The sequence below is a fragment of the Colletes gigas genome, unplaced genomic scaffold, assembly GCF_013123115.1.
Source record: "Colletes gigas isolate AHSC1104 unplaced genomic scaffold, ASM1312311v1 Colletes_gigas_Sc00043, whole genome shotgun sequence".
NCBI lineage: Eukaryota > Metazoa > Arthropoda > Insecta > Hymenoptera > Colletidae > Colletes > Colletes gigas.
In genome coordinates, this window is record NW_025106672.1 from 1262020 (window position 1) to 1288112 (window position 26093).

The 26093-nt window shown below is 33.4% G+C and overlaps 4 protein-coding genes and 1 long non-coding RNA gene across 6 annotated transcripts in view; 3 read left to right on the plus strand and 2 right to left on the minus strand.

The window, feature by feature from the left end:
• The first annotated feature begins 1703 nt into the window (after positions 1–1703).
• On the plus strand, positions 1704–2841 carry LOC122403049 (M-phase phosphoprotein 6). Its single transcript, XM_043406334.1, has 3 exons — positions 1704–1926; positions 2024–2124; positions 2308–2841. The coding sequence occupies exons 1-3, from the start codon at positions 1879–1881 to the stop codon at positions 2600–2602; spliced, it is 444 nt and encodes a 147-aa protein (XP_043262269.1). The 5' UTR covers positions 1704–1878; the 3' UTR covers positions 2603–2841.
• Positions 2842–3016: 175 nt separating this feature from the next.
• On the minus strand, positions 3017–7848 carry LOC122403035 (EF-hand domain-containing family member B-like). The gene is made up of 10 exons (XM_043406315.1): positions 7810–7848; positions 7126–7290; positions 6583–6763; positions 5983–6106; positions 5741–5914; positions 5386–5614; positions 4872–5064; positions 4687–4764; positions 4111–4226; positions 3017–4004 (listed from the first exon to the last, which is right to left on the minus strand). The coding sequence occupies exons 1-10, from the start codon at positions 7846–7848 to the stop codon at positions 3825–3827; spliced, it is 1479 nt and encodes a 492-aa protein (XP_043262250.1). The 3' UTR covers positions 3017–3824.
• Positions 7849–10756: 2908 nt separating this feature from the next.
• LOC122403048 (ER membrane protein complex subunit 4) lies at positions 10757–12768 on the plus strand. Of its 2 annotated transcripts, none has more exons than XM_043406333.1 (3): positions 10757–10976; positions 11392–11655; positions 12267–12768. In XM_043406333.1, the coding sequence occupies exons 1-3, from the start codon at positions 10916–10918 to the stop codon at positions 12461–12463; spliced, it is 522 nt and encodes a 173-aa protein (XP_043262268.1). In that variant the 5' UTR covers positions 10757–10915; the 3' UTR covers positions 12464–12768. The 2 variants fall into 2 exon arrangements, with proteins under 2 accessions (XP_043262268.1, XP_043262267.1); XM_043406332.1 differs by having other exon boundaries at positions 10766–10980; positions 11384–11655; positions 12267–12760.
• Positions 12769–12935: 167 nt separating this feature from the next.
• Positions 12936–13440, minus strand: LOC122403050. The gene is made up of 3 exons (XR_006259577.1): positions 13239–13440; positions 13067–13150; positions 12936–12992 (listed from the first exon to the last, which is right to left on the minus strand). It is a non-coding gene; the product is annotated as an uncharacterized LOC122403050 (long non-coding RNA).
• A 4440-nt stretch (positions 13441–17880) lies between these two features.
• LOC122403025 (long-chain fatty acid transport protein 4) overlaps positions 17881–26093 on the plus strand; it is a 30122-nt gene continuing 21909 nt past the window's right edge. The window contains exon 1 of the mRNA XM_043406302.1: positions 17881–18422. Within this exon, the coding sequence (XP_043262237.1) occupies positions 18348–18422 (75 nt within the window). The 5' untranslated portion in view covers positions 17881–18347. The remainder of the gene's footprint in view (positions 18423–26093) is intronic.

Below are 26093 nucleotides of genomic sequence, written 5' to 3' on the forward strand. Positions count from 1 at the left end.
ACAATGAGGAACGTAAATATCGGTATTAGATATTTATAACAGAAATATTACAATTTTGTTTAAGTTTTTACCTTAAATGCGTATGTTTCATGAAAACTTTTGAATTTTTATTTTATTTTGTTATCATATTTGGGAACATGAATTTTGTAAAACAAAATTTTTCTATTGTGTTATATCGATACTTGAACCAAAAACGATCAATCCGTAACAACTTCGACCTTCACACATAAATATTATATTTAAAACTTATAATGTTTTGTTTTACTTTTACATTCATATATAATATTAAACATATTATCAGTTTATAAAAACTAAGAATGTGTTTTATATTTTTTATAATTTATGTGTAACGATGTCTATAGTATTCGTTTTTACGAATAATAATAATATGTTACATTTATTCATAACAAAATTTTCGTATTTTTTGTACTTGGAATATAAGGAAAAAATAGAATTGATTTATTAAAAATATATTTTAAAATACTTTTTTTTTTTATTTTATTAAGAAAAGTATTTTCACATTTCATAATTTGTAATATATCTATATAAATTTGAACCTATTTCAAATATTTCAAATTCCAAACCAGGCGTCGTTCGGTACATTCGTGGGAATTTTGGGCATGCGCACTAGAATTTTCCCTCGTGGGATTCCATTTTGCGCATGCGTTAGCTTTCTGCCATAGATGTATCTTTAGCGCAAAAAGAGGCGCGTTGTCCACATAAGTCGGTTCCGCGCTTTGTTCCCGCATCGCAATATACATATTATTAGAAGAGCCAATTATAGCTAAAGCAGTTATTATAAGTAAAAACGTACCATATATTTTAATATGCAAAGTAGAAAATATTAGATGAATTGGCGAAAAGATATTTTCAAAAGCAAGACTAATTTAAAACCATCAAAATGATCTATTTTGTTATCTTTAAACAATAACCCAGATCTAACCCAGCCTTTTTCATTTCTTATTGTTAGACTACATTACTATACAATTTAAATTTGGCGCATTTCTTTGAATTTCCTCTGAAGGGAATTAGCGGAACACTAACGATCACAGTTAACGTGAACCGCTACTAAAACGCCATCTTTCGGATCACGGTCGTGAATGGAGTTTAATCACGAGCGTGATCGTGATTTTGTGATCACAGTGATAAATTACTGTTAGTGATTTTGCACGCCATCTATAGTGGAGTGAGGAGTTCCCGGTGCACTGAGGGCTCTGTCTAGCGTCACTGGTGTAAACCAGTGATCGACACGTGGGAATTTTGGTCATGCGCACTGGAATTTTCCCACGTGGGATTTTTTTCTGCGCATGCGTAAGCTGACGTCACAGCTACATGTCGCCCGCTACCATAGATGTATCTTTAGCGCAAAAAAGAGGCGCATGTTGGAAATTCCCATGTTTTGTACAAAATTAAACTTTCTACTTCAAATGCTCGCCAATCACACAAAAATTAACTTATCGAAGATCCCCTACGTATTTCTCTAGCTATACTCATGTAGATTAAGAGAAAATTTTTTGTTTTTGTCTCTTTCCCTGTAACTTAGCATTGATCATACGCTTCAGTGCGCATGACCGAAATTCCCACGAATGTCCATCACTGATCTCCGAAACTTTACGAGCTCACTTATGCGTGATCTGTCATAGTGTGCGGATGTGAAATGAGGAGTGCACCGAGGGCTCTGTCTGGCATCACTGCGAGGGGGCTTAAAACGTGATTTGCACGTGTATAGTTACACAGCTTGCAGTCACGTGGTTTTGTTTGCCCGCATTTCGTATTTGCGTGAAACGAATAATGTGTATTTGTAACGCGAAAACAATAATTGTTACGTGTACTTTCATTTGAATATAATAGCAATAATTCAGTTTTTAAAATAAAGCAATGGAATCGAATAAAGCAAAATTATCAAAAAGTATTCTGGAGATGAAAGTAAGTTAAAGAGGTTAACACTACAGTTTTTTCTATTACACAAATTTCTACGCAACATTTATTATAGTATTAAACTGTGTATTATTTGTGCAAATAGTTTATGAAACGGACTAAAGAGAAAGTAGAAAAGCAACAATTTCAAGAAGAAGGTGAAGAATATTTCGGAAGTGAACTGACGAAGCGCATGAAGACAGACTCGTAAGTTTTCTTTACGTTGTAATAAAAATACCTATGCCCCTATATGCTGCGCTATAAACTGCAAGGAGCTAATAATTATAAACTAAAATCGATTGGAAACAATAAAACATGATTTGACATGGAACGTAACAAAATTATATATAAAATAAAAATAAAATATGTGCTTCATTTTTTTTATTCAAGAGACAGATTCATCATTGAACCTAGCTATGTTTTCTGCGAGAAATTAATGGAAGGTAGAGTAAGTTTCCAAGGTATGAATCCTGAAATAGAAAAACTAATGGAGGCGGAATGGAACAATGAACGCAGCGTAGTGGAAACAAAAAAAGAAACAGACGTGTCGGATGAACAAATGACAGAACATTTTAAAGCTTTTAGAAAAAACGTAAAACACGAATATAAGTATGAAAAACCATTGAAAGAAAATAGTGACGAACCGTTACCGAAACGACCAAAATTTTTGAAACCACAAGATTAGTGATATTTATGAACGATAAGTATTTGTATCGTCCTTCCATAAGAAGAAGGCACCGCGTGTTTACATCCCCACTCTTGCTGCAGTCCGCTGATTGGCCAATACCTGTGAGTCAGCGGACTGCAACAGAATTGGGGATGTAAACATGCTGTACCTTCTCAGGGAAGAATTGTATATAAGTATACAAAGAGTTCGGCCACCCCTGGGAAAAATTTTAATGGGTGATTCTAGAGGCCAAAATAAGACGAAAATCAAGAATAGCAATTTGTTGATTGAGGCTCCGTTAAAAGGTTATAAACGTTTAAAGTTAAAGTGTGCAGCGCGCACGGTTCCCGTCTCACAGGCGCAACTTTAAACGTTAATAACTTCTTAACGAAGCCTTAATTGAAAAAATTATTATTCCTGATTTTCGTCTTATTTTGGCCTCTAGAATCCCCCATTAAAATTTTTAATTCCGGAAACATTCACTGGTGGCTGAATTATTTTATCAAAAATCAAAAAAGACGTACATCTTCCTGAGTTCTTAGGATCTGAATTGGATTCTTTCGAAGAAAAGGATTTACGTTCAAAATTCTTGTTAAACACGTGTGGTATTATAACGCAAATTTAAGAATATTTACTCGTTAATTATCTTATTAAAATCATACTGAACTCGTGCACATTGATTTTTTAAGATTTGTTTAAATTCATGAAATAATAGGTGAATTATTAATATTAAAATTTTGATCTTAAAATTTTAATAGGAGATTCTAGAGGCCAAAATAAGACGAAAATCAAGAATAGCAATTTGTTGATTGAAGTTTCGTTAAAAAGTTATTAACGTTTAAAGTTGCGCTTGTAGATAGGCAACCTGCGCATAGCTGCGTGCGCGTCACTATCGTGCGCACGCAGCTGTTTGCAGATTGCCGTTCCCAGGGATGGCCGAACATTGTATACACTCGCGCGCGGACAGAGAGCGAGGGTGTGCCCTGCTATAATAGAAATACACATCTTTATATCTTTATAATTTTAAATCATAGGGAAAAAATGATATTTGCAAAAAAATTGTATAACTTAGAGAAAGATATAATACAGTAGAAATAGATTTCATAATACTTGTTCGACATGATCTCAAAACTTACTACACAGTGTACAAAAAGTACAGAAAATTTATATTTATGTATATAGTTGAAATGAACGTTACACTTCGAATATAAGAGACTATTTAAACATACAGTACAGATTATTAATTTATTTTGTTAATCATTGAATCGTGTTGGTCAAGTAAGGACCTAAATGTTTCAACAGATAGAGTGTCTGTGCCATCCTGTTTTAATCCTTTTTCCCACAGCAAATCAAAACTGTTATCAGAAAATTCAACTCCAATATTTTCAAATATATTTCTTATTTCTTCTTTGCTTCTAAGCTATAGAATATTATTAATAAATGTCGAATTTAATTATTATTCCTCAAATTTCCAAGTTTGTAGTTCGAAATATTATTACGCGAATTAATATTTTTGTTATACATACTTTGAAGAGGTCTGTATGACTTAGACCATGTCTTGTGAAGACGTTTGGAAATATAAGGCTGTAAGCAGAAGTCCTATCTTTAAAATCTCCAGACGAAATTCCTGCTGTAGGAATATCTGTGAAAATAAACATTTAAATTAAAATTACTAGATTTTCTACTTTAGATGCATCTAAAAAGTTATTCAAAATAACGTCCTCTATAACACATTTCAAAATCATTCTCATTAAAATTAATTCTTGTTTTAATAAAAGATATACGGAGTGTTCGGCCACCCCTGGGAAAAACTTTAATGGTAGATTCCAGAGGCCAAAATAAGACGAAAATCAAGAATACCAATTTGTTGATTGAGGCTTCGTTAAGAAGTTATTAACGTTTAAAGTTGCGCCTGTGAGACGGGAAACGCGCGCGCTGCACACTTTAACTTTAAACGTTTATAACTTTTTAACGAAGCCTCGATCAACAAATTGGTATTCTTGATTTTCGTCTTATTTTGGCCTCTAGAATTCCCAATTAAAATTTTTCCTAGGCGTGGCCGAACACCCTGTATATAAAATTTACGTAACAAATGTACTAACTTGTAGTATCTATTCCATCCATATTTCCTATTGTCTCTTTATATGTAGTACTATAGTATTGACATTCTATAGGTATCTCTGAAAAATTTTGATTTTTAAAAGTCTCGACTGAGTGTATTATGTTAATAGAATGATTAAAGTGTTATTAGAAATAATATTATTAAAAGAAGATTAAAATATATTACTTTCTACTTTTGGTAATGTAGGAAAATCGTATTTCCAATTTAACAGATTTAGTAATTCTTTGTAATTCACATTATTTTTTTTACGTATTTGAAGGAGATCCAATAGTGGTGTTAAAAGTACTTTATTTATATGTATTTTGTATTTAGCTAACGTAGAAATAACATTGTCTTCTGGTAAGTTTCCCACATAATCCTATGCATACGTTAATTTTCTTTAATTACTTAAATTAATCGTCAATAAGAATCCGAAGATTTTTGTTTTTATCGAACGAAAACGACTTTCTATATTAATCACTTAGGTTCTTTTTAAATACCTTTCTTGAAATTAAAAAATATTTGATTGGTTGTATTTTCAGTAAAAAGTCTTCTCATGAAAATAATGTAATTATGTCAGAGTACTAAAATTTGTATAATTAGTACATTGTATTAAAAAAATTGATTTTCAAATTTATTGTTAAATTTTGTATTCAAGTTTAGAATTCAATATAGGAGTATGAAATAAAAAATGCATTACTTTATCAAGACACAACAAATCCTCGTAAATATCTAAAAATGGAATTTCTGGAATGCGTTTTTTAAGTTTTTGGCGTAAACTGTTTATGTATTGCAAGTATTTTTGTTGCAACGTTACATCATTGTTTATAGAGCAGTTATTTAAAACAGTTGCCATTTGATCTGTTTCTTTTCTTTCATTTGCTTTACCATGTATCATAGACGTATATAAATATGCATTCTTGATATTCCTGAAAAAATTAATTTCAATGACTTAAAAGGAACATAAATATTACAATTTTTTAATTGAATTTATGAAATAAAAAAACGTTTTAGCAACTTTGTTAAAGTTAATTTGTCATTAGTATTTATTATACCTTACTTCTCCAACCCGAGAATGTGAATGTTCCATAAAATCTGCTAAAATAGAATTAACTACTGCGGTAGGATCAGAATTGATCCATGTTAGTAGCTTTTTTACTCGCGACCCATCAATATTAATATTTTTTGATTTCCCAAATACGAGACTTTGATCGAATGGTTCTTTATAGCTGAAAACAGAATTTATGTTCGGTATGGTACGAAATAATAAACACAAATTTATAATTTTATCTCATACTGTCTCTTAATTTGCTCTCCAGGCTGATAACTGTTATGACTTTTTTTATACATTGCAAGAACATCTTTGTTTAAAATATCAATTTGACTTGTTTTTGCTTGAAGTAATTCAGCCATAGTTGCTTCTAATTGATAAAGAACATTTTATTAATAATAAAAATGTACCGAGATTTACTTTAAATGTTACAGTATAGTTATTAATTTTTTCTTATAAAATACAGGGTGTTCTCTGGGAAAAATTTTAATGGGAGATTCTAGAGGCCAAAATAAGACGAAAATCAAGAATGTCAATTTGTTGATCGAGGCTTCGTTAAAAAGTTATTAACGTTTAAAGTTGCCCCTGTAGAATGGCAATCTGAGAACAGCTGCGCGCGCACGATACCGACGCGTGCGCAGTGACGCGTACGCAGATTGCCTATCTACAGGGGCAACTTTAAACGTTAATAACTTTTTAACGAAGCCTCGATCAACAAATTGACATTCTTGATTTTCGTCTTATTTTGGCCCCAAGAATCTCCCATTAAAATTTTTTTTATACTTTTATTTACTTTTATTTAGTATTAGGTAATGCACAATAATACAAATAGTAATTAATTTATACCAGATTCAATTTTTTTCCCAAAAGTTGTTTCCAATGGGTTCATACCCACCGGAAGATTTGGAACCTGATAGCGTGTTCTACCAACTTCATTATTCCAGTAACTATTCATCACAGTGTTTCTTAATTCAGAGATAAGCGTTTGAAATGGTGTTTCTTGGTTTGCTTGTAGACATTCTTTTACCTTGAATAAATGAATGAAATGCCACGTTGGTCATACATGACCAGCCACGTTTTCTCCCATGACGCCACAGTGGTCATCAGTGACCGGAGCGCTTGAACTACTTACAATTGTAAGAGTCGAATGAAAATTTACACTTAGTACATTTTTAACGTAATCGCTAATTAGAAGATACTTTGAAATAACAAGTGCCCCATTGAGCAATTACAAATGTTCATTAGAACATCGATAATAAAAGATTAATTTCTATGAAGTCCTGCGTCTGATGGTGCACGCCTGTGGCGTTCTGAGCAAAACATGTGATTTCGGTGTGGCAGTCAAAGGGTTGAAGGAATAAAACTAATTATTGTTCGCTAAACTCTTACCCCAGTTTTGTTTTTAGTATCGCGCATTATATTCCTGCATGATAGTAGTTCGTGTTTATGTTTTTCATTGTGGACGAGGGTATTTTTCAAAGCTTCAACTTTGTCTTCTAAAGTATATTCTGTGAGACAGTCTTTAACATCAGACAGCGAAATATCATTTTTCGTCTAGAAGTAAAAAATCATAAATCTATTAAAAATATTAATAGATCGCTATAGCCATGAATATTTAAATTATTACAACCATATCATGCATTAGATAATAAAAGCACTATAACGAAATAAAATAACCATTTAATAATAATAAATAATAAAGTAAATTGAAATGTGATTAAAGAATTAATAATATTATTTTATATTAGTTTTTATAAAAAATTGTTTATGTTTATAATCAATATATAAAACACTAATGTAATAAATTCTAACGAACTTTGCTTATGGATTTCTTGTTAAAAAGATTTCTGTTTTCTTCAGTTCTACTCAAAATTTCATTTTGGTCATTTATACAGTATTTGTCCATTATTTATTAAATAGATTAATACACGCATAAAATATAAAATTATTAACTAAAACTGTATTGGCGCATTAAAAATTAATCAAAATTAATATTACAATAAAATGACAAAATATAGTAGTATGATTATGTTTTTATTTTGAAGATGTCATAATTTATCCTAATCATTTTACGATTTGTGGCGGCAACGTCGCAGGCGTAGCAAGCGCCATCTAGTTAAGTCCCTAGTTTTAGTTAGTTTCTAGTTAGTTTAAGTAAGATCTAAGTCACTAGTTGGTAGTATTAGATTTAAGTTGGCGCACCCCCTTTTTCTTGGCCCAGGGATTTTTAGGAGCCAGTTCTGTTCGACGCGAAATAAATTCTTTCGTTAATTCAACAACAGAATTGAATTTTATATCTGAAGACTCTCCCAGCGCAAACCTATCCATCACAGATTAGATACATACAGGCCTACCTCTATTTTTAATTGACAATTAAATTGCACAATTGATTATGTTCGATCCGTGAATATTTTAAATATCCATATCTCTCTAGCAAACTGATTAGTTCATGCCATAGTAGACAATTTAGAGATGGCGTGAAAAATCACTGACGGTGATTTATCACAGGGATCACAAAATCACGATCACGCTCGTGATTAAACTCCATTCACGATCGTGATCCGAAAGATGGCGTTTTAGTAGCGGCTAGATTCACACATAGGTGGGCGTGCAAAGAAGCATCCTCCTGCAAAAAACTCGCAGAACATAACATTAAAGGCCACACACTGCATTTCATTTCGCAGTGGATGTACGAGAGAAGAACCAGCTTCATTGGAAATGAATACCTGGAAAAAAACTTCAAAAATCTAAAAGTTCATAAAGGCGTCCCTCAGGGAGGGGTGCTCAGTCCCCTACTTTTTAACTTGTACACAGGGAGCATCATGGACAACCTCCACGAGAGTGTGCTCATCACACAATATGCAGACGACATTGCAATATCTACACAGGACACCATTTTTCAAAACGCCAAAGAACGACTGACAGAAGCCATCTCCACTATCAAAAGCAGTCTTGAGGAAATAGGGCTACAGCTCTCACTGGCCAAAACAGAAATATTATCATTCAACAATTCCCCGACGAGACCTCTACAAACTGACATACGCATAGACGATCATACCATAACAAGTAAACCGGCAGCAAGATTTCTGGGAGTTCGTATCGACCAGCATTTAAATTTCAAGGCTCACTCACAAAAAATTCTCGTTCAAGGCTTCAAAATGCTTAATGTGCTAAAATTTCTGAGAGGAACATGGTGGGGGTGCGACCCTGAAACCTTAACACTGATCTACAGATCACTAATTCGCGTCAAAATAGAGTACGGCATCATGTGGTACTATCCACGTGACAAGGAAACGAGAGGACAGCTAGAACGCATCCAAAGCAGTGCCATAAGAATAGCAATGGGATACAGAATCTCCACTCCAAAAAACGTAATAATGGCAGAAGCCAAAATAGCATATTTAAAAGACAGAGCTACTTTTCTGGGGGCCAAGTACCTCGCTAAATGTATCTCCAATAGCTCACACCCCTTCCTTAGTACTCTAGTGCAGTTCTGCGATACATACAGAATGCAGCAGCATAGGAGCAACCCTCACCCACATAAGGACAGACCTCTAGTAAGAAGCCTAAAGGCAATAGAAGACTTCATACCTCTCATCGATACTCTACCTGACTTCCTACACAACACAACAGACTTCTCCACTCTTGTATTCCAGCCAGAAATAGCCACTTCCCTTTCCAAATCCCTTCAAGCCTCTGCAAGACCGGCAGAAGTCTTTTTAGACATCACAAATACCTTCTTCAAAAACCACATAATGATATTCACTGATGGGTCCAAATCGGAGCACAGTACCACTGTCGGCGCAGCTTGCATTGTGCCCCATAACAGCTACAGCGAAGCCACGACACTTCCAAAGTCTGCCTCCGTCTTCACGGCAGAATGTGCAGCCATGAAGATGGCAGTGGAATATGCACTCAGAAACCGGACAAAGTCATACTTGATATGCACGGATTCGCTCAGTGTGTTACAAAGCCTGCAAAAAGCCCCGCTCACACCTCAATCCAACAGATACATAGCAGAGATCAAACAAGGACTTAAAACATTCAGGGAAGAAACAAAAATTGGGGAGATCACACTCATGTGGGTCCCCTCGCACAGCGACATTGAAGGCAATGAGCTCGCTGACTCACTCGCCAAAACCGTTCTCCACATCAAACTGCTGCATCCCATATACAGACATCACACAACACCTAAAAGAGAATATCGACCATGTTTCAGAGGAGGAGTGGAAAACACAGGGAATTTATAAAGGGACCCTATTTTTCAGGGATTTCTACCATAGAACAAGACACCCCTGGTTTTATAACACGAAACTTCCAAGACGGACCACAGTCTGGATAAACAGAGCTCGGGCTGGGCACTACAATCTGGCGGCTTCTCTTGCAAGGTGCCATATCATAGCAAGCTCGGCTTGCACCTGCGGATACAGTGAGCAGACCCTAGACCATATTCTGTGGGTCTGCCCCCTGACTAAAGATCAGAGGGAAACCATGATAAGAGATCTGGAACACAATACCTGGAAACCACCTCACCGCATTCAGACATATCTGCAACAACCCAACATTAAGGCGCTCCTGATCATTGATGCGTTCCTACTCCACCATAAACTGTTATTATAATCTAGGCATAAGTAGTAAAATAAGTACAAATAAACTAAGACTGAATAGGTTAAGTAGGCTGATATTCAAGGTATGTACATACATTTACAAGTCCAATTACTAAAAAAAAAAAAAAAAAGAAAAAACAGGTGGATAGGTTCACGCTGGGAGAGTCTTCAGATATAAAATTCAATTCTATTGTTGTATTAAAAAAAAGACTTTATTTAAGCACACTCTGCTTTCTTAATTCTTGCTTTGCGTAGGCGTCGAACAGAACTGGTCCCTAAAATATTCCTGGGCCAAGAAAAAAGGTGTACTTACGGCATCTTAAATCTAATACTACCAACTAGTGACTTAGATCTTAATTAAACTAACTAAAACTAGGGACTTAACTAGATGGCGCTTGCTACGCCTGTGACGTTAGCCGCCATAAACAGTAGCAATTCACGCCATCTCTAGTAGACATCATTATATAGTCGTAGCCATATTGTGCCTGTCGTGTATGAATGTGTGTATCGAAGAGTAATGTACAATCGTAAAGAGACAACAATAATAATATAAGAAGTATAAATTACATTTAATGGTAATGGCTGCAGTTAAGCAAAACACAAAACGATCGAAATGGGCTTTGGATTTTGCACATAAGTTAGTAATCATCTTATTTAATTTACGTCTTTGAAGTAAAAATCGTTATGTTTACTAATTATAATTTCTTGCAATATATCGAATTACATGGAATTGTCTGAAATTTCTATCTAGCGTATGATATTAGTCATGGAAACTAAATGTATCAATGAAAATTGTTTCTCAATTATATCGTAGATTTTAATACATAATTAGCAAGGGTATAGGTTATGAAATACTATTTTATTTATGTAGTCGTCTGGCATCATATTGTGAACTAATTAGAAATTTAAAGCGTTTAAAATTAAAATGTTAATGTTATGTTTTTCATCCTAGAGTTAATAAAATGTAATTATTCTTATTTGTACATTTTGTTAATGTTCGGTCGCTATAAATATAAAACTTATGATATTGTCTTTTGTAGAAGTAAACAGGACAAAAATGTGGACATCCCTTTTCCACCAGGTTATACACCAGCTGTTGCGTTATTCCACGCAGCAGATTCTATCAGAGAAACAGATTCTAATCATTTGATAATGAAAAAATCATGGGATCTAGCATTAGGTCCTTTGAAACAAGTTCCAATGAATTTATTTATTATATACATGGCAGGTAATTCTATTGCAATATTTCCTATAATGATGGTTGGTATGTTGATCATCAGGCCAGTGAAAGCGCTATTTACTCTTCAACAAAGTAAGTATTTATATTAGTATGTATTTTTATACGTATAGCGTTCCATGATACGTAGTATTAACCCTTAACACTCCGACTTTTAATGGTGAATATCGACCGACAACTCAAACTTATTCTCATTGTACTTTGACTTGCAAGTTTTCAAGCGTCAGATTTTAAATGCTACAGTGATGTATAAATAATAATATTAAAGTCGTTCATAAGAATCTTTATTCATCGTAGAAGTAATATAAGTTTGATTACAATATTTATATTAATTATAATTGAGTAATGTGTGGAATTTTTTAAAACATACATCGGGATGCAAACTGGGTTTGCGTTCGCAGGTCTCACTGTAGAAAACTGTTTGTTTATTTGCCGCAATACTTCCTTTTCGGTGAACAAACAAGACACTTATTTTTTATTTCTAAAAAATTACCGATAACGACCCAAAAATACATTTGGAGTAGAGCACTGTGCATTGGTAGTGCTTGAGAGGTACACTTGGAGCGTTAATGGTTAAGTTTTCTACGTGTTATTGATTTTCCATTGTATGAGAGTCGGCAGACATTAAATATGGGCGAACAGAAATATTTGCGCTGCTATTTTGAAAATTGTATTTTTTTTTATAGCGTTTAAAGTAATCGAAGGAACACATGCTTTCGGCCAGAAATTCGTATACTTTCTGGGGCAACTGGTAAACATTGCATTGGCGTTGTATAAATGTCAATCTATGGGACTACTTCCGACGCATGCATCCGATTGGTTAGCATTTGTCGAACCACAAGCACGATTGGAATATTCTGGTGGTGGATTTATATATGTATGACGCAAGACATAATTAAATTGAAAGTGTTATATATATGTATACTTAAGGAAAATAACTGTTGTAAATTTAGGTATATTTTACTTTGTGCATAAATTATAAAAAGTTACACACACTACATGAAAATGTTTTATTAAAATAAAATCAAAAAGACTATGCGTTATGACTGTGTGTTACATGCTTATATACATATGTGTAAAATAAATTACATTTAAATATATTCTGTAAACATAATACATATATATATATATATTTTCACATTTGTATATATATATGTGTGTGCATGTATGTGCCTAGGTATCCTAGTTATTACTTTTTTTTGTATTCATCAGTAATTTCCTTTATCCGTTCTATTATCTTAGAAGGGTCGTCCACACGAGGTACCTTAAATAGATCAAAAATTATTTTGCGTTTTTAGTAATCGTTTCTCTACATAGCTAATTCAACATGTTATATTAAAGTGGCTTTTTGAACCTACCTCATAATTTTGGCTTATGTACATACCAGCATAAACTCCAATGCCCAAGGTTATCTAAATGAAAAATACAGAATATTTTCAATATTTCTATCGTATATGAAATTATAAAAATAATTGATCAAACTTACCAAAAACTTAAACATTGTTATCATTGATTATTACACTTACAGGTATGTACAACTAAAGGTTAACGTATAATTCCGTGTATCACTCTGAAATTTAAACAGACCCTGAATAGATAGATTTTAGTAAACCAAATTACAATTTCTATGATTTCTTGACAAATATTTGATCATGTACTTTACTCCGAATCGATCCGTCACGATTATTTTTGTATTCTTTGACGACACTTCTTTATTACACGTATAAGATGTTTTATACGTCAAAGGTTGAAATGTTTATTCTACTGTTACAAAATTCTGGTTAAATTCTAATTTTATCGGCAAAAATATTATTCTTAACTGCATTGGACGTACACCGTAGAAAGTACCAACGTTTTCAGTGAAAAGATACACCGATACACCTGTTATGTTGTGGTCGCCGCCTGGCGCCGTGTAGCAGAAGCTCTGGGGGGCGCGAGGTTTAAATCAGATTACACGAATGTAATAGGAAAGGGAGACAAAGTGGAGTCCGCGCCAATTCTAAGGTTTAAAAGTGGTCAGAGATTCTTTTAATGACTTCACTTCGGGTCATAGATTAGCCAATAATTTATTGGAGACGGATGTTTGGATCGTCGTGAGCTCCCCTTTGATCCCTTCTCCTAAGTGTGTAATTCCTGGAACTTGGGCCGTGCGCTATCGATAGCCGGAAACGGGCTGCGTGGGAAAGCCGATAACGGCCACGTGCTGCAGAGGACCGTTCTCGAGGGATCGGGGGTGTGCCGAGGAACGCGCGTGCGAGAGTTTTGCGCCCGGCCCGAATAAAGGAAAGGACGATCTGGAGGGGCCTACGTGTGGGCTGGGCCTCGACCGGCCGGCAGAGCGACTCACTTGAATCCGGAGATCCAAAGTGAACGGACGTAACTTTGAAACACGGAGCGAGATCTTACAAGTATTATTTGAAACGGCAAAGAGAGAGACATTTTGTATTAAGAGAGCGGAAGTGTACGAACGGGTTACAAGATTCCTGCGAAATCTTGGTTGTTTTGTTTTATATTCCTTTATTGAGTTAATTAAAGTACTATTTACGTGTGTTCAAATCCTTGTATCCATTTATTATTTTCCTTATCTAGCGATCTTCGTTTGAAACTCCCGCGTCCAAGGAGCAGAGTGCCTTAGCACTCCACGGGCAGCGTTCCCCGCCGAATTCCCTACGAAGTTTCGGAAATACGCCGCCGGACGCGCAACAGTTACTATTGTCGCGTATTTTAGCGGGGAATTTAAGATAAGAACGCGGGTTGGTGCCCGTGGAGCGCAGAACCGCTCTGCTTGTCGGAGTGTGGGAATTTTAATAAAACTAGACAAGAGAACTCTTTTGTTAGGTAAACTTCGTAGTTTATTTTACTGGTCCGAATGCCGGTTAGAGACACAATGACATAAGAAAAATCGTAGCGTTTCGAAGTCTCCTCCGAGGTCCTCGCCGAAGTCGTTGGCCAAATCCTCCTAGTCCTCCCATAGATCCTCGTAGTCCAATCAGGGTGAAGGACGCATCAGATCCAAGCGGTAGGCCGTCCTTCCGATGCACACACGCCCCCGCGAATCGGCGTCTAACTTTCCCTCCGTCTTCGGGTGGTGGTGGGAACTCGGTGGAGTCGCGCTTTTCCGTTACACAACGGGGTGCCTACGTGGGAAGAGAAAATAGGCTCTGCTCCGAGGATCGAGAGAACAACCCTTGAAGGAAATTTATGACTTCCTTAGCGTCGCCAACATTTCTGGAGTCGATCGACGCTCCTAAGACTAACAAAAGGACAAGGCCTTTTCAAGAGGTTACGTGACTTACAAGAAACTCGCGATTCGTTTCGGGGTCTGCTAATTGGTGTCCTCTTCCTGTTTTCGAGCTCTACCCAAGATCTTTCCCACGCGTGCCACCAGCATCGCGCATCCTTAACAATATACTCTCAATCACGCATAACCACCCGCTTTTGAATTTCGCTCCTAATTTACCTATCGATTATTATATTTCTGGGGCTACTTTCGCGTGGTCACGCAACACTATATATATGTAGATAACTTGATTTCATACTTCTCATGCGCATGTGCGAAAGCGGGAAATTCAATTGAGTTTTACATAAAAATTAATTTGAATTTGAAAAATGTTATCCCTTACAAAATTTATTGCTTAGATTAAACAATTTTTTCCTAACCAAAATTTTAGCATTTGTAATTATAAAGAAAATATAAATTTACGTTAATCAAATATGTATAGAATGACCTTAAAACACTTATTTAACACATTTTTGTAACGGAAATAATTGTAAGAGAAAGCAGGACGGAGTTCTAACAATACGATTTTAATCATACAGGGTGTCGCATTTGTTGTGGTCACTTTTAGATTTAACGGTATCATTGAAATTTCATTAAACGATCGAATATTGCGCTCAAAAAGATGCAGTTTAGATTTCAAAAATATAATTCTATGTATAAGTACTTGACTTGTTGCGTTCAATTATAACCTCTAATTTCGTATTTCAACTTTGAAATCCAAGTTTCATTAAACGATCGAGTATTGCGCTTAAAAGGATGGAATTTAGATTTCGAAAAATCCTTTACAATTCTATATTTAAATATTCGACTTGTTGCGTTCAATTATAACCTCTAATTTCGTATTTCAACTTTGAAATCCAAGTTACATTAAACGATCGAGTATTGCGCTTAAAAGGATGGAATTTAGATTTCGAAAAATCCTTTACAATTCTATATTTAAATATTCGACTTGTTGCGTTCAATTATAACCTCTAATTTCGTATTTCAACTTTGAAATCCAAGTTACATTAAACGATCGAGTATTGCGCTTAAAAGGATGGAATTTAGATTTCGAAAAATCCTTTACAATTCTATATTTAAATATTCGACTTGTTGCGTTCAATTATAAACTCTAATTTCGTATTTCAACTTTGAAATCCAAGTTTCATTAAACGATCGAGTATTGCACTTAAAAGGATGGAATTTAGATTTCGAAAAATCCTTTACAATTCTATATTTAAATATTCGACTTGTTGCGTTCAATTATAACCTCTAATTTCGTATTTCAACTTTGAAATCCAAGTTTCATTAAACGATCGAGTATTGCGCTTAAAAGGATGGAATTTAGATTTCGAAAAATCCTTTACAATTCTATATTTAAATATTCGACTTGTTGCGTTCAATTATAACCTCTAATTTCGTATTTCAACTTTGAAATCCAAGTTACATTAAACGATCGAGTATTGCGCTTAAAAGGATGGAATTTAGATTTCGAAAAATCCTTTACAATTCTATATTTAAATATTCGACTTATTGCGTTCAATTATAACCTCTAATTTCGTATTTCAACTTTGAAATCCAAGTTTCATTAAACGATCTAGTATTGCGCTTAAAAGAATGGAATTTAGATTTCGAAAAATCCTTTATAATTCTATATTTAAATATTCGACTTGTTGCGTTTAATTATAACCTCTAATTTCGTATTTCAACTTTGAAATCCAAGTTTCATTAAACGATCGAGTATTGCGCTTAAAAGGATGGAATTTAGATTTCGAAAAATCCTTTACAATTCTATATTTAAATATTCGACTTGTTGCGTTCAATTATAACCTCTAATTTCGTATTTCAACTTTGAAATCCAAGTTTCATTAAACGATCTAGTATTGCGCTTAAAAGAATGGAATTTAGATTTCGAAAAATCCTTTACAATTCTATATTTAAATATTCGACTTGTTGCGTTCAATTATAACCTCTAATTTCGTATTTCAACTTTGAAATCCAAGTTTCATTAAACGATCGAGTATTGCGCTTAAAAGGATGGAATTTAGATTTCGAAAAATCCATTACAATTCTATATTTAAATATTCGACTTGTTGCGTTTAATTATAACCTCTAATTTCGTATTTCAACTTTGAAATCCAAGTTTCATTAAACGATCGAGTATTGCGCTTAAAAGGATGGAATTTAGATTTCGAAAAATCCTTTATAATTCTATATTTAAATATTCGACTTGTTGCGTTCAATTATAACCTCTAATTTCGTATTTCAACTTTGAAATCCAAGTTTCATTAAACGATCGAGTATTGCGCTTAAAAAGATGGAATTTAGATTACGAAAAATCCTTTATAATTCTATATTTAAATATTCGACTTGTTGCGTTCAATTATAACCTCTAATTTCGTATTTCAACTTTGAAATCCAAGTTTCATTAAACGATCGAGTATTGCGCTTAAAAGGATGGAATTTAGATTTCGAAAAATCCTTTACAATTCTATATTTAAATATTCGACTTGTTGCGTTTAATTATATCCTCTAACTTCGTATTTCAGCTTTGAGATTCAAAACGTTGAAGGTTCTGTGATCAAACAATTTTAACTTTCTCTAACTTTAATTGTTTTTTGTATACCAAATACATAGAACATTAACAATTAGTGTCAGACGTAATATCACAATTTATAATCATGAACAAATAATGCGAAAAAATTCGATATTGTTCGAAACGTTTTAAAAGAATTTATAGTTATTAAAAATTGTTATTTTTGTTAAAAATGACGGAAATCGTCAAGTTGTTTTTAAAGGTCGGATCCAGTGATTTTTATGAAGCATTTATGCAATTCACCCACTTTTTCCTCGTAATGCGGTCATATTTACCTTCAGCTTTCTTCCGCAGGAAGATGGACCGAAAAAATTCAGTCCAAGATGCGTACAAAGTGGCTCTCAGCACCGGTATCTACAACAGCAGGTTGTGAAACGATGGAGGGAGATCGGCTTGTATGATCGACCTAGCAAACTTCGTACTGGTAGGTATTCCGCTTTAGTACGCGGGCTAACTAACATCACCGTGTGGCCAGTGTACACACGAAGGGATTCTTTTCTTTCCATGTTCCACGTACCTATTCGCGTGTTCTCATCGTTCGACGAGTTTTTGTTGCATCTCGAACGAGACGGTTGCGATTGCAATCTCTCCTTGAGAGAGCTGTAGGTTATTGGTGGAAAGTAAACACTGGACCACTCGCGGTGTACGACACAAGAAAAGAAAAGATAAAGAAGCGTTTTCTTTACAAAAGATAGTTTGTAATAGTGTATCGACAGTTGATTTTCTATACTTTTACCAAAAGTCGTTAAGAAACTATTGCAAACCAGTGAATTTGTGCATGTATACGATACGAGGTGAAACTTGGAGATACGAGACGAGTTTCGGTGTGTTGACTTCTTGACGCGACAATAATTGTTGGATGATAGTTCGATTTAATGATCGGTGTTAAAATTATTGGAAAATAGTCTGAACATGTCAGCCACGATCTCGAAGATATCGGCAAGCAACGTGGGGAACGGGACGAATGCAATTTCTGACAAGGATCGTGTAAGTATCACGAACACTGAATTAGTCCACGATTTGTTTTAATAGGGAAAACAATTTAACAGCGGTGCAACGTTTGATCGGTAACGTTCCAGATTCGAGACCTTTCTCTTATTAAACGCATGAAAAGTCTATCGAACGTTATGTATCGACTTACAACGATAGAGATTGATCGAAATCTGACTTTTCGATTCGCGAAACTCGAAACTCTCGTTTAGAATTTTGATTTTTTTCCAAAAGTTTTTGTCCTATTTTGTCAGGAGAATCAAATAAAAAATAAAAAGTTAATTTTCTTTATAATTCTTAATCAATTTTCGACAAATTTGATACAACATAACGCTTCGTCGAAAGTGAAAAATTATACTACTATCGTTATCAGATATTTAATATTCAACGAGCTGCATTAATATGTTTTTTTGCTCGAACAAAACATTTCAATCTGTTTATTTATTCGTGATAAATGATAAATGAAATTTATCGATACCGTAAGATAAAATAAATAATAACCGTGTAGAATTAATGTCTTGTCGGCGATACTTAATTTTTTAGTAACGTTTACTTAAGTCGACGATTCTCATAAATTTGATTTACGTCCTTGGTAATTCGATGAAAATGTTAAAGTTAATGAAATGAACACAACTAAGTGTATTAACTGTGTCATTTCCGTTATTTGATTGTAAATTATGATTCTCTGAATACTAAACTCCTGCTGTAAGAGAACGGTACTTTTTCCCCTACCATGTGCCCCCATAAACTCTGGTTTTCTTTCAATTCAATCGCGCTAGCATTTTGAAACCTCTCACATAACGAGGAACGACGAGAAAGTAAAAAAAGAAATGGAGGAAGAACTATGATTCGAAGAATTAATCGCGGAATAAAATTCATACGAAACTCTTCAAATTCATATTTTTTCAGAGTTTTCTCATTCTATTGATATTTTTTGATCTACACATTTTTTTTAACGATCTTTTTTTTATATAGATTGATATAGTGTGTTTGGAAAATATTATAAAGTGTGTTCAGTTTTGCTCATCACTGTTTTTTTTTGAAAATGTATGAACACATAATTGTTCATATTTGTAAATAGGTGTCTCAATTGCAAAACAATTCGAAGAAATACTATTACTCCGTGACAATAATTATCAATGTATATGCACACTCCGCAAACAATTTTTTGTGCAATTATGTGTGCTGCAATAACAAGCACGCATACGTACTATTTGCTCTCGTTTATGCATTACACGATTATGAATGTATGAATTAATTCATGATAGAAAATTCACGCCATACAGGGTGTTCCAACCAACTGGGGAAAGGTATATCTCTAAAACAGTTAGAAATCGAAAAAGTCGTCATAAGGAAAAATTCGAAATTTTAATTTTAATTTTAATTTTGCCTTATGAGATTTCTTCTATCTCAAATTATTTTTTAGATATAGCTTTTCTCAGGTGTACTTAGTGTACTTCTTTTTCAGTATTATCCTTCTTCTTCTTCTTCTTCTTCTTCTTATTATTATTATTATTATTATTATTATTATTGTTTATAATATTTTTTTTATGCAGATTAGTAGACATCGTTCGTTAAGGGTAGAGAATTATTTATTTAAACAAAATAGCATGTATATTTTCGAGAAAATAGTCCATCTAAGAGATGCTAGACAAGTGGCAAAGTAGAGTAAAAAGAAAGTCACATCAACATAGTTGATGAATTGCCAAAGGTATCAGTGTGAAACGATCCTAACGTGACCTAAACGAATAATTTATTTTTTTAACGTTACGATTAACCAATATGAATATTGAACACATCTGTTGGATATACGATTTTATGAGTTGTAATTAACATTTTGCTGAATTAATCAACGGTAAAAAAGAAACCTTTGTGACGTGTTACAAGCCGTTTTCGCAGAAACACACGAAGATTTTTTTTAAATAAAACGGCCCCTCATATTTATTATAAATTAAATATACAGGACTGTATACACGACTGGGGAAAATTTTAATGGGGGATTCTAGGGGCCAAAATAAGACGAAAAACAAGAATATCAATTTCTTGACTGAGGCATTGTTAAAAAGTTATTAACAATTAAATTAAAAAATTTCAAATCGTTCTAGAAAAATTATTTTCGGTTACGGGGGTCAATTACAATCATTTTTGGTGAACACACATACCCCCGAAATCTTATCCACTTTGTAGAAGAAAATTCGAGAAGGTATGACATTTTTCGACAAAAGTAGAAAATTTCAAATTGTTCTAAAAAAATTATTTTTGGTTCCAGGGGTCAATTATAATCATTTTTGGTCAATAGACATACTCCTGAAATGCTACCCACTTTCTAGAAAAAAATTCGAAAAAGTATGACAAAATTAGAAAATTTCAAATTGTTCTAAAAAAATTATTTTTGGTTCCAGGGTTCAATTACAATCATTTTTGGTGAATAGACATACCCCTGAAATCTGAAATGGTTCCCCGAAATTTCATGTGAATCTTCAAAACATCATAACTCCTGATCGGATTGAACGATTTTAAAGTTTCAAAATTCAAACAATGCGTATTTTAGTGTAGATTATGTGGAAATTCCAAAAATATTCGAAAAGTTGATCCTTGGCACGGCAAACTGATAAAAACCCCATAAAAATTGTCCAATTTTCAAACAGCCATAACTCCTACAATAGTGAACGTGTCTCATTGAAATTTAGTAGGGCAGTAGAGCTTATGGATACCTACAAATAAGTATTAGACAACTTTTCTGTAGGGCGACAAACAAAATTACTAAAAATCAAAAACAAATATTTAACAAAAATCGACGGGTGAAAAAAAAAATGAAAAAAAATGTCAAATCGTTCTGGAAAAATTATTTTCGGTTGTGGGGGTAAATTACAATCATTTTTGGTGAATAGACATACCCCCGAAATCCTATCCACTTTGTAGAAGAAAATTCGAGAATGTATGAAATTTTTCGACAAAAGTAGAAAATTTCAAATTGTTCTAAAAAAATTATTTTTGGTTCCAGGGGTCAATTATAATCATTTTTGGTCAATAGACATACTCCTGAAATGCTACCCACTTTCTAGAAAAAAATTCGAAAAAGTATGACAAAATTAGAAAATTTCAAATTGTTCTAAAAAAATTATTTTTGGTTCCAGGGTTCAATTACAATCATTTTTGGTGAATAGACATACCCCTGAAATCTGAAATGGTTCCCCGAAATTTCATGTGAATCTTCAAAACATCATAACTCCTGATCGGATTGAACGATTTTAATGTTTCAAAATTCAAACAATGCGTATTTTAGTGTAGATTATGTGGAAATTCCAAAAATATTCGAAAAGTTGATCCTTGGCACGGCAAACTGATAAAAACCCCATAAAAATTGTCCAATTTTCAAACAGCCATAACTCCTACAATAGTGAACGTGTCTCATTGAAATTTAGTAGGGCAGTAGAGCTCATGGATACCTACAAATAAGTATTAGACAACTTTTCTGTAGGGCGTCAAACAAAATTACTAAAAATCAAAAACAAATATTTAACAAAAATCGACGGGTGAAAAAAAAAATGAAAAAAAATGTCAAATCGTTCTGGAAAAATTATTTTCGGTTGTGGGGGTAAATTACAATCATTTTTGGTGAATAGACATACCCCCGAAATCCTATCCACTTTGTAGAAGAAAATTCGAGAATGTATGAAATTTTTCGACAAAAGTAGAAAATTTCAAATTGTTCTAAAAAAATTATTTTTGGTTCCAGGGGTCAATTATAATCATTTTTGGTCAATAGACATACTCCTGAAATGCTACCCACTTTCTAGAAAAAAATTCGAAAAAGTATGACAAAATTAGAAAATTTCAAATTGTTCTAAAAAAATTATTTTTGGTTCCAGGGTTCAATTACAATCATTTTTGGTGAATAGACATACCCCTGAAATCTGAAATGGTTCCCCGAAATTTCATGTGAATCTTCAAAACATCATAACTCCTGATCGGATTGAACGATTTTAATGTTTCAAAATTCAAACAATGCGTATTTTAGTGTAGATTATGTGGAAATTCCAAAAATATTCGAAAAGTTGATCCTTGGCACGGCAAACTGATAAAAACCCCATAAAAATTGTCCAATTTTCAAACAGCCATAACTCCTACAATAGTGAACGTGTCTCATTGAAATTTAGTAGGGCAGTAGAGCTCATGGATACCTACAAATAAGTATTAGACAACTTTTCTGTAGGGCGTCAAACAAAATTACTAAAAATCAAAAACAAATATTTAACAAAAATCGACAGGTGAAAAAAAAAATGAAAAAAAATGTCAAATCGTTCTGGAAAAATTATTTTCGGTTGTGGGGGTAAATTACAATCATTTTTGGTGAACACACATACCCCCGAAATCTTATCCACTTTGTAGCAGAAAATTCGAGAAGGTATGAAATTTTTCGACAAAAGTAGAAAATTTCAAATTGTTCTAAAAAAATTATTTTTGGTTCCAGGGGTCAATTATAATCATTTTTGGTCAATAGACATACTCCTGAAATGCTACCCACTTTCTAGAAAAAAATTCGAAAAAGTATGACAAAATTAGAAAATTTCAAATTGTTCTAAAAAAATTATTTTCGGTTGTGGGGGTAAATTACAATCATTTTTGGTGAATAGACATACCCCCGGAATCTTACGCATTTTCGTGAAAAAAATTCAGTACGGGCGGAATTTTAAACATTAATATCTTTTTAACGAAGTCTCCATCAAAAAATTGGTATTCTTGATTTTCGTCTTATTTTAGCCGCCAGAATCTCTCATTAAATTTTTCCCCAGGGTTGGCCAAACACCCTGTATATTAATCTATAATTTATATTTTTCTTTCATCTTTAATGGAAGGTGGTATTATTCTTTCGTTATTTCGATTTTTATTTAAGAGAAGTCTGAGAATAGTGTACTTGAGGAAGTCGAGTGTTTGTTGCAGAATGGAGGACGATTATGTTAGCCAGTGCGATTATGTTAGAGTGCGTTACTCCTGCGCGATTACGTCGGACGTAATAGAAAGCGTGCTACGCCGCGTGGTTCTAGACTTCCATATTGAGGTAATCACGATGGTCGTTGAACATTTTCTGCTGGCCATTAGTTTACGATCAAGCATCACAAGTTTGCCTTGAAATAAAATTCCCAACGATAATATTTTTCAAGCACGAGACCATACATTGTTAACCTCAAAAAATGATCAAACACAAAGTACATAAAAAAGTTTTAGTAGAAATAATCCTTCTAAATAAATACGAGACTAAATATTCGATTTTGCGCCTCTATCGTTCCCATTAGGCATACATATATTAACGCATAACTTTTCGACGAAGGGAAAATTCTAAAAATGTTTCGTAAACATTTAGCGTTAAAAACAGAAGAAACTTTCAATATAACGGTATGCGTTTCTTTGCGGCAACTGGGGCATATTAACTGGTTTTGCTGTAGTTCCTCTTTCTTACGAAACGTCTTGGTGGCCGCAATTATGATGGTATTTTTACAGCAACAGATGCAATTCCTTGGAAGGACATTATAGTAAAATGTTGCATTTCTCACATTATTTTTATTCCAAGTCGAAGATTTTTAATTACCTTTTTTGGAACGACCAGAGAATTTGATTGTTAACTTCCTTTCTTCCATCGTTAAACGTAACTGTATAACTGTTAGAGATAGGTTAGGTTGGCAATGTTTTATTATATTGTGTTGGCACCACGTAGGATGCCCCTGCGCTGGTTACCCTCTCTTCCGGTTTGATATGTTTTGTAAAACGTGCTAATGTAATTATTAATCCAAATATAGAATTGTAAGTTACACACTAAATATATAATAAATGTTAAAACGCATTAGAGTTAAAAGTCAATGCCCAACGATAACAATAAAATTGAATGTTCTTGAAGCGCAGCAAAACTTAATAAACGTTGAACGTTATATTGTTACGTGCGCATACCTTTTTTCAATACTTATGTTTAACGAGGATGAATTCAATTAAATTTTATGAACCATCACGAATCGTATACATAAATAGGTAATTAGGAGCACTTAATGGGAAAAGAAGAGACATGGAACTAATTATCCTAAAAACTCGTAGTGTTTTTTATGAAAATTATTAAAAGTTAAGAGTGAATTTTTCGTTACCGTATTAGGAACAAATGATCGTTGATCTCGTCAAAGTTTTCCACGCGCTATATTGTTAGGTAATGATTCTTCAGCGACAGAATCATTAAAACAGGAATACTTAATAGAGGTCGTGATCTGCCACGCAATCAATGACTATCGGTTTTACAGTTTTGATTCACAAATCAATATAAAGCACATTACGGCGTACTCAATGCATTATATCTTCATGTGGCAATGTCAACTTATACGTATTACCAGACTCGTAGTGTCATATTCAATAAACATCATAGGGAAACCAATCTCTGTGTACCCTTATCCTTTGAGTATTTTCAGTATTTTTTGTATGATACCAACTTCCATAAGATGCATGATTCATCGTATGAACAATTTTAATGGGGGATTCTAGAGGCCAAAATAAGATGAAAATTAAGAATATCAATTTCTTGACGGAGGCTTCGTTAAAAAGTTATTAACAATTGAATTAAAAAATTTCAAATTGTTCTGGAAAAATTATTTTCGGTTGTGGGGGTCAATTATAATCATTTTTGGTGAACACATATACCCCCGAAATCCTATCCACTTTGTAGAAGAAAATTCGAGAAGGTATGAAATTTTTCGACAAGATTAAAAAATTTCAAATTCTTCTAAAAAAATTGTTTTTGGTTCTGGGGGTCAATTACAATCATTATTGGTCATTAGACATACCCTCGAAATCCTATGCACTTTCTAGACAAAAATTCGAGAAGATATGAAATTTTTCGACAAGATTAAAAAATTTCAAATTCTTCTAAAAAAATTGTTTTTGGTTCTGGGGGTCAATTACAATCATTATTGGTCATTAGACATACCCTCGAAATCCTATGCACTTTCTAGACAAAAATTCGAGAAGATATGAAATTTTTCGACAAGATTAAAAAATTTCAAATTCTTCTAAAAAAATTATTTTTGGTTCCGGGGGTCAATTATAATCATTTTTGGTCATTACACATACCCCCGAAATCCTATGCACTTTCTAGACAAAAATTCGAGAAGATATGAAATTTTTCGACAAGATTAAAAAATTTCAAATTCTTCTAAAAAAATTATTTTTGGTTCCGGGGGTCAATTATAATCATTTTTGGTCATTACACATACCCCCGAAATCCTATGCACTTTCTAGACAAAAATTCGAGAAGATATGAAATTTTTCGACAAGATTAAAAAATTTCAAATTCTTCTAAAAAAATTATTTTTGGTTCCGGCGGTCAATTATAATCATTTTTGGTCATTACACATACCCCCGAAATCCTACGCACTTCCTAGACAAAAATTCGAGAAGATATGAAATTTTTCGACAAGATTAAAAAATTTCAAATTCTTCTAAAAAAATTATTTTTGGTTCCGGGGGTCAATTATAATCATTTTTGGTCATTACACATACCCCCGAAATCATACGCACTTTCTAGACAAAAATTCAAGAAGATACGAAATTTTTCGACAAGATTAAAAAATTTCAAATTCTTCTAAAAAAATTATTTTTGTTTCCGGGGGTCAATTATAATCATTTTTGGTC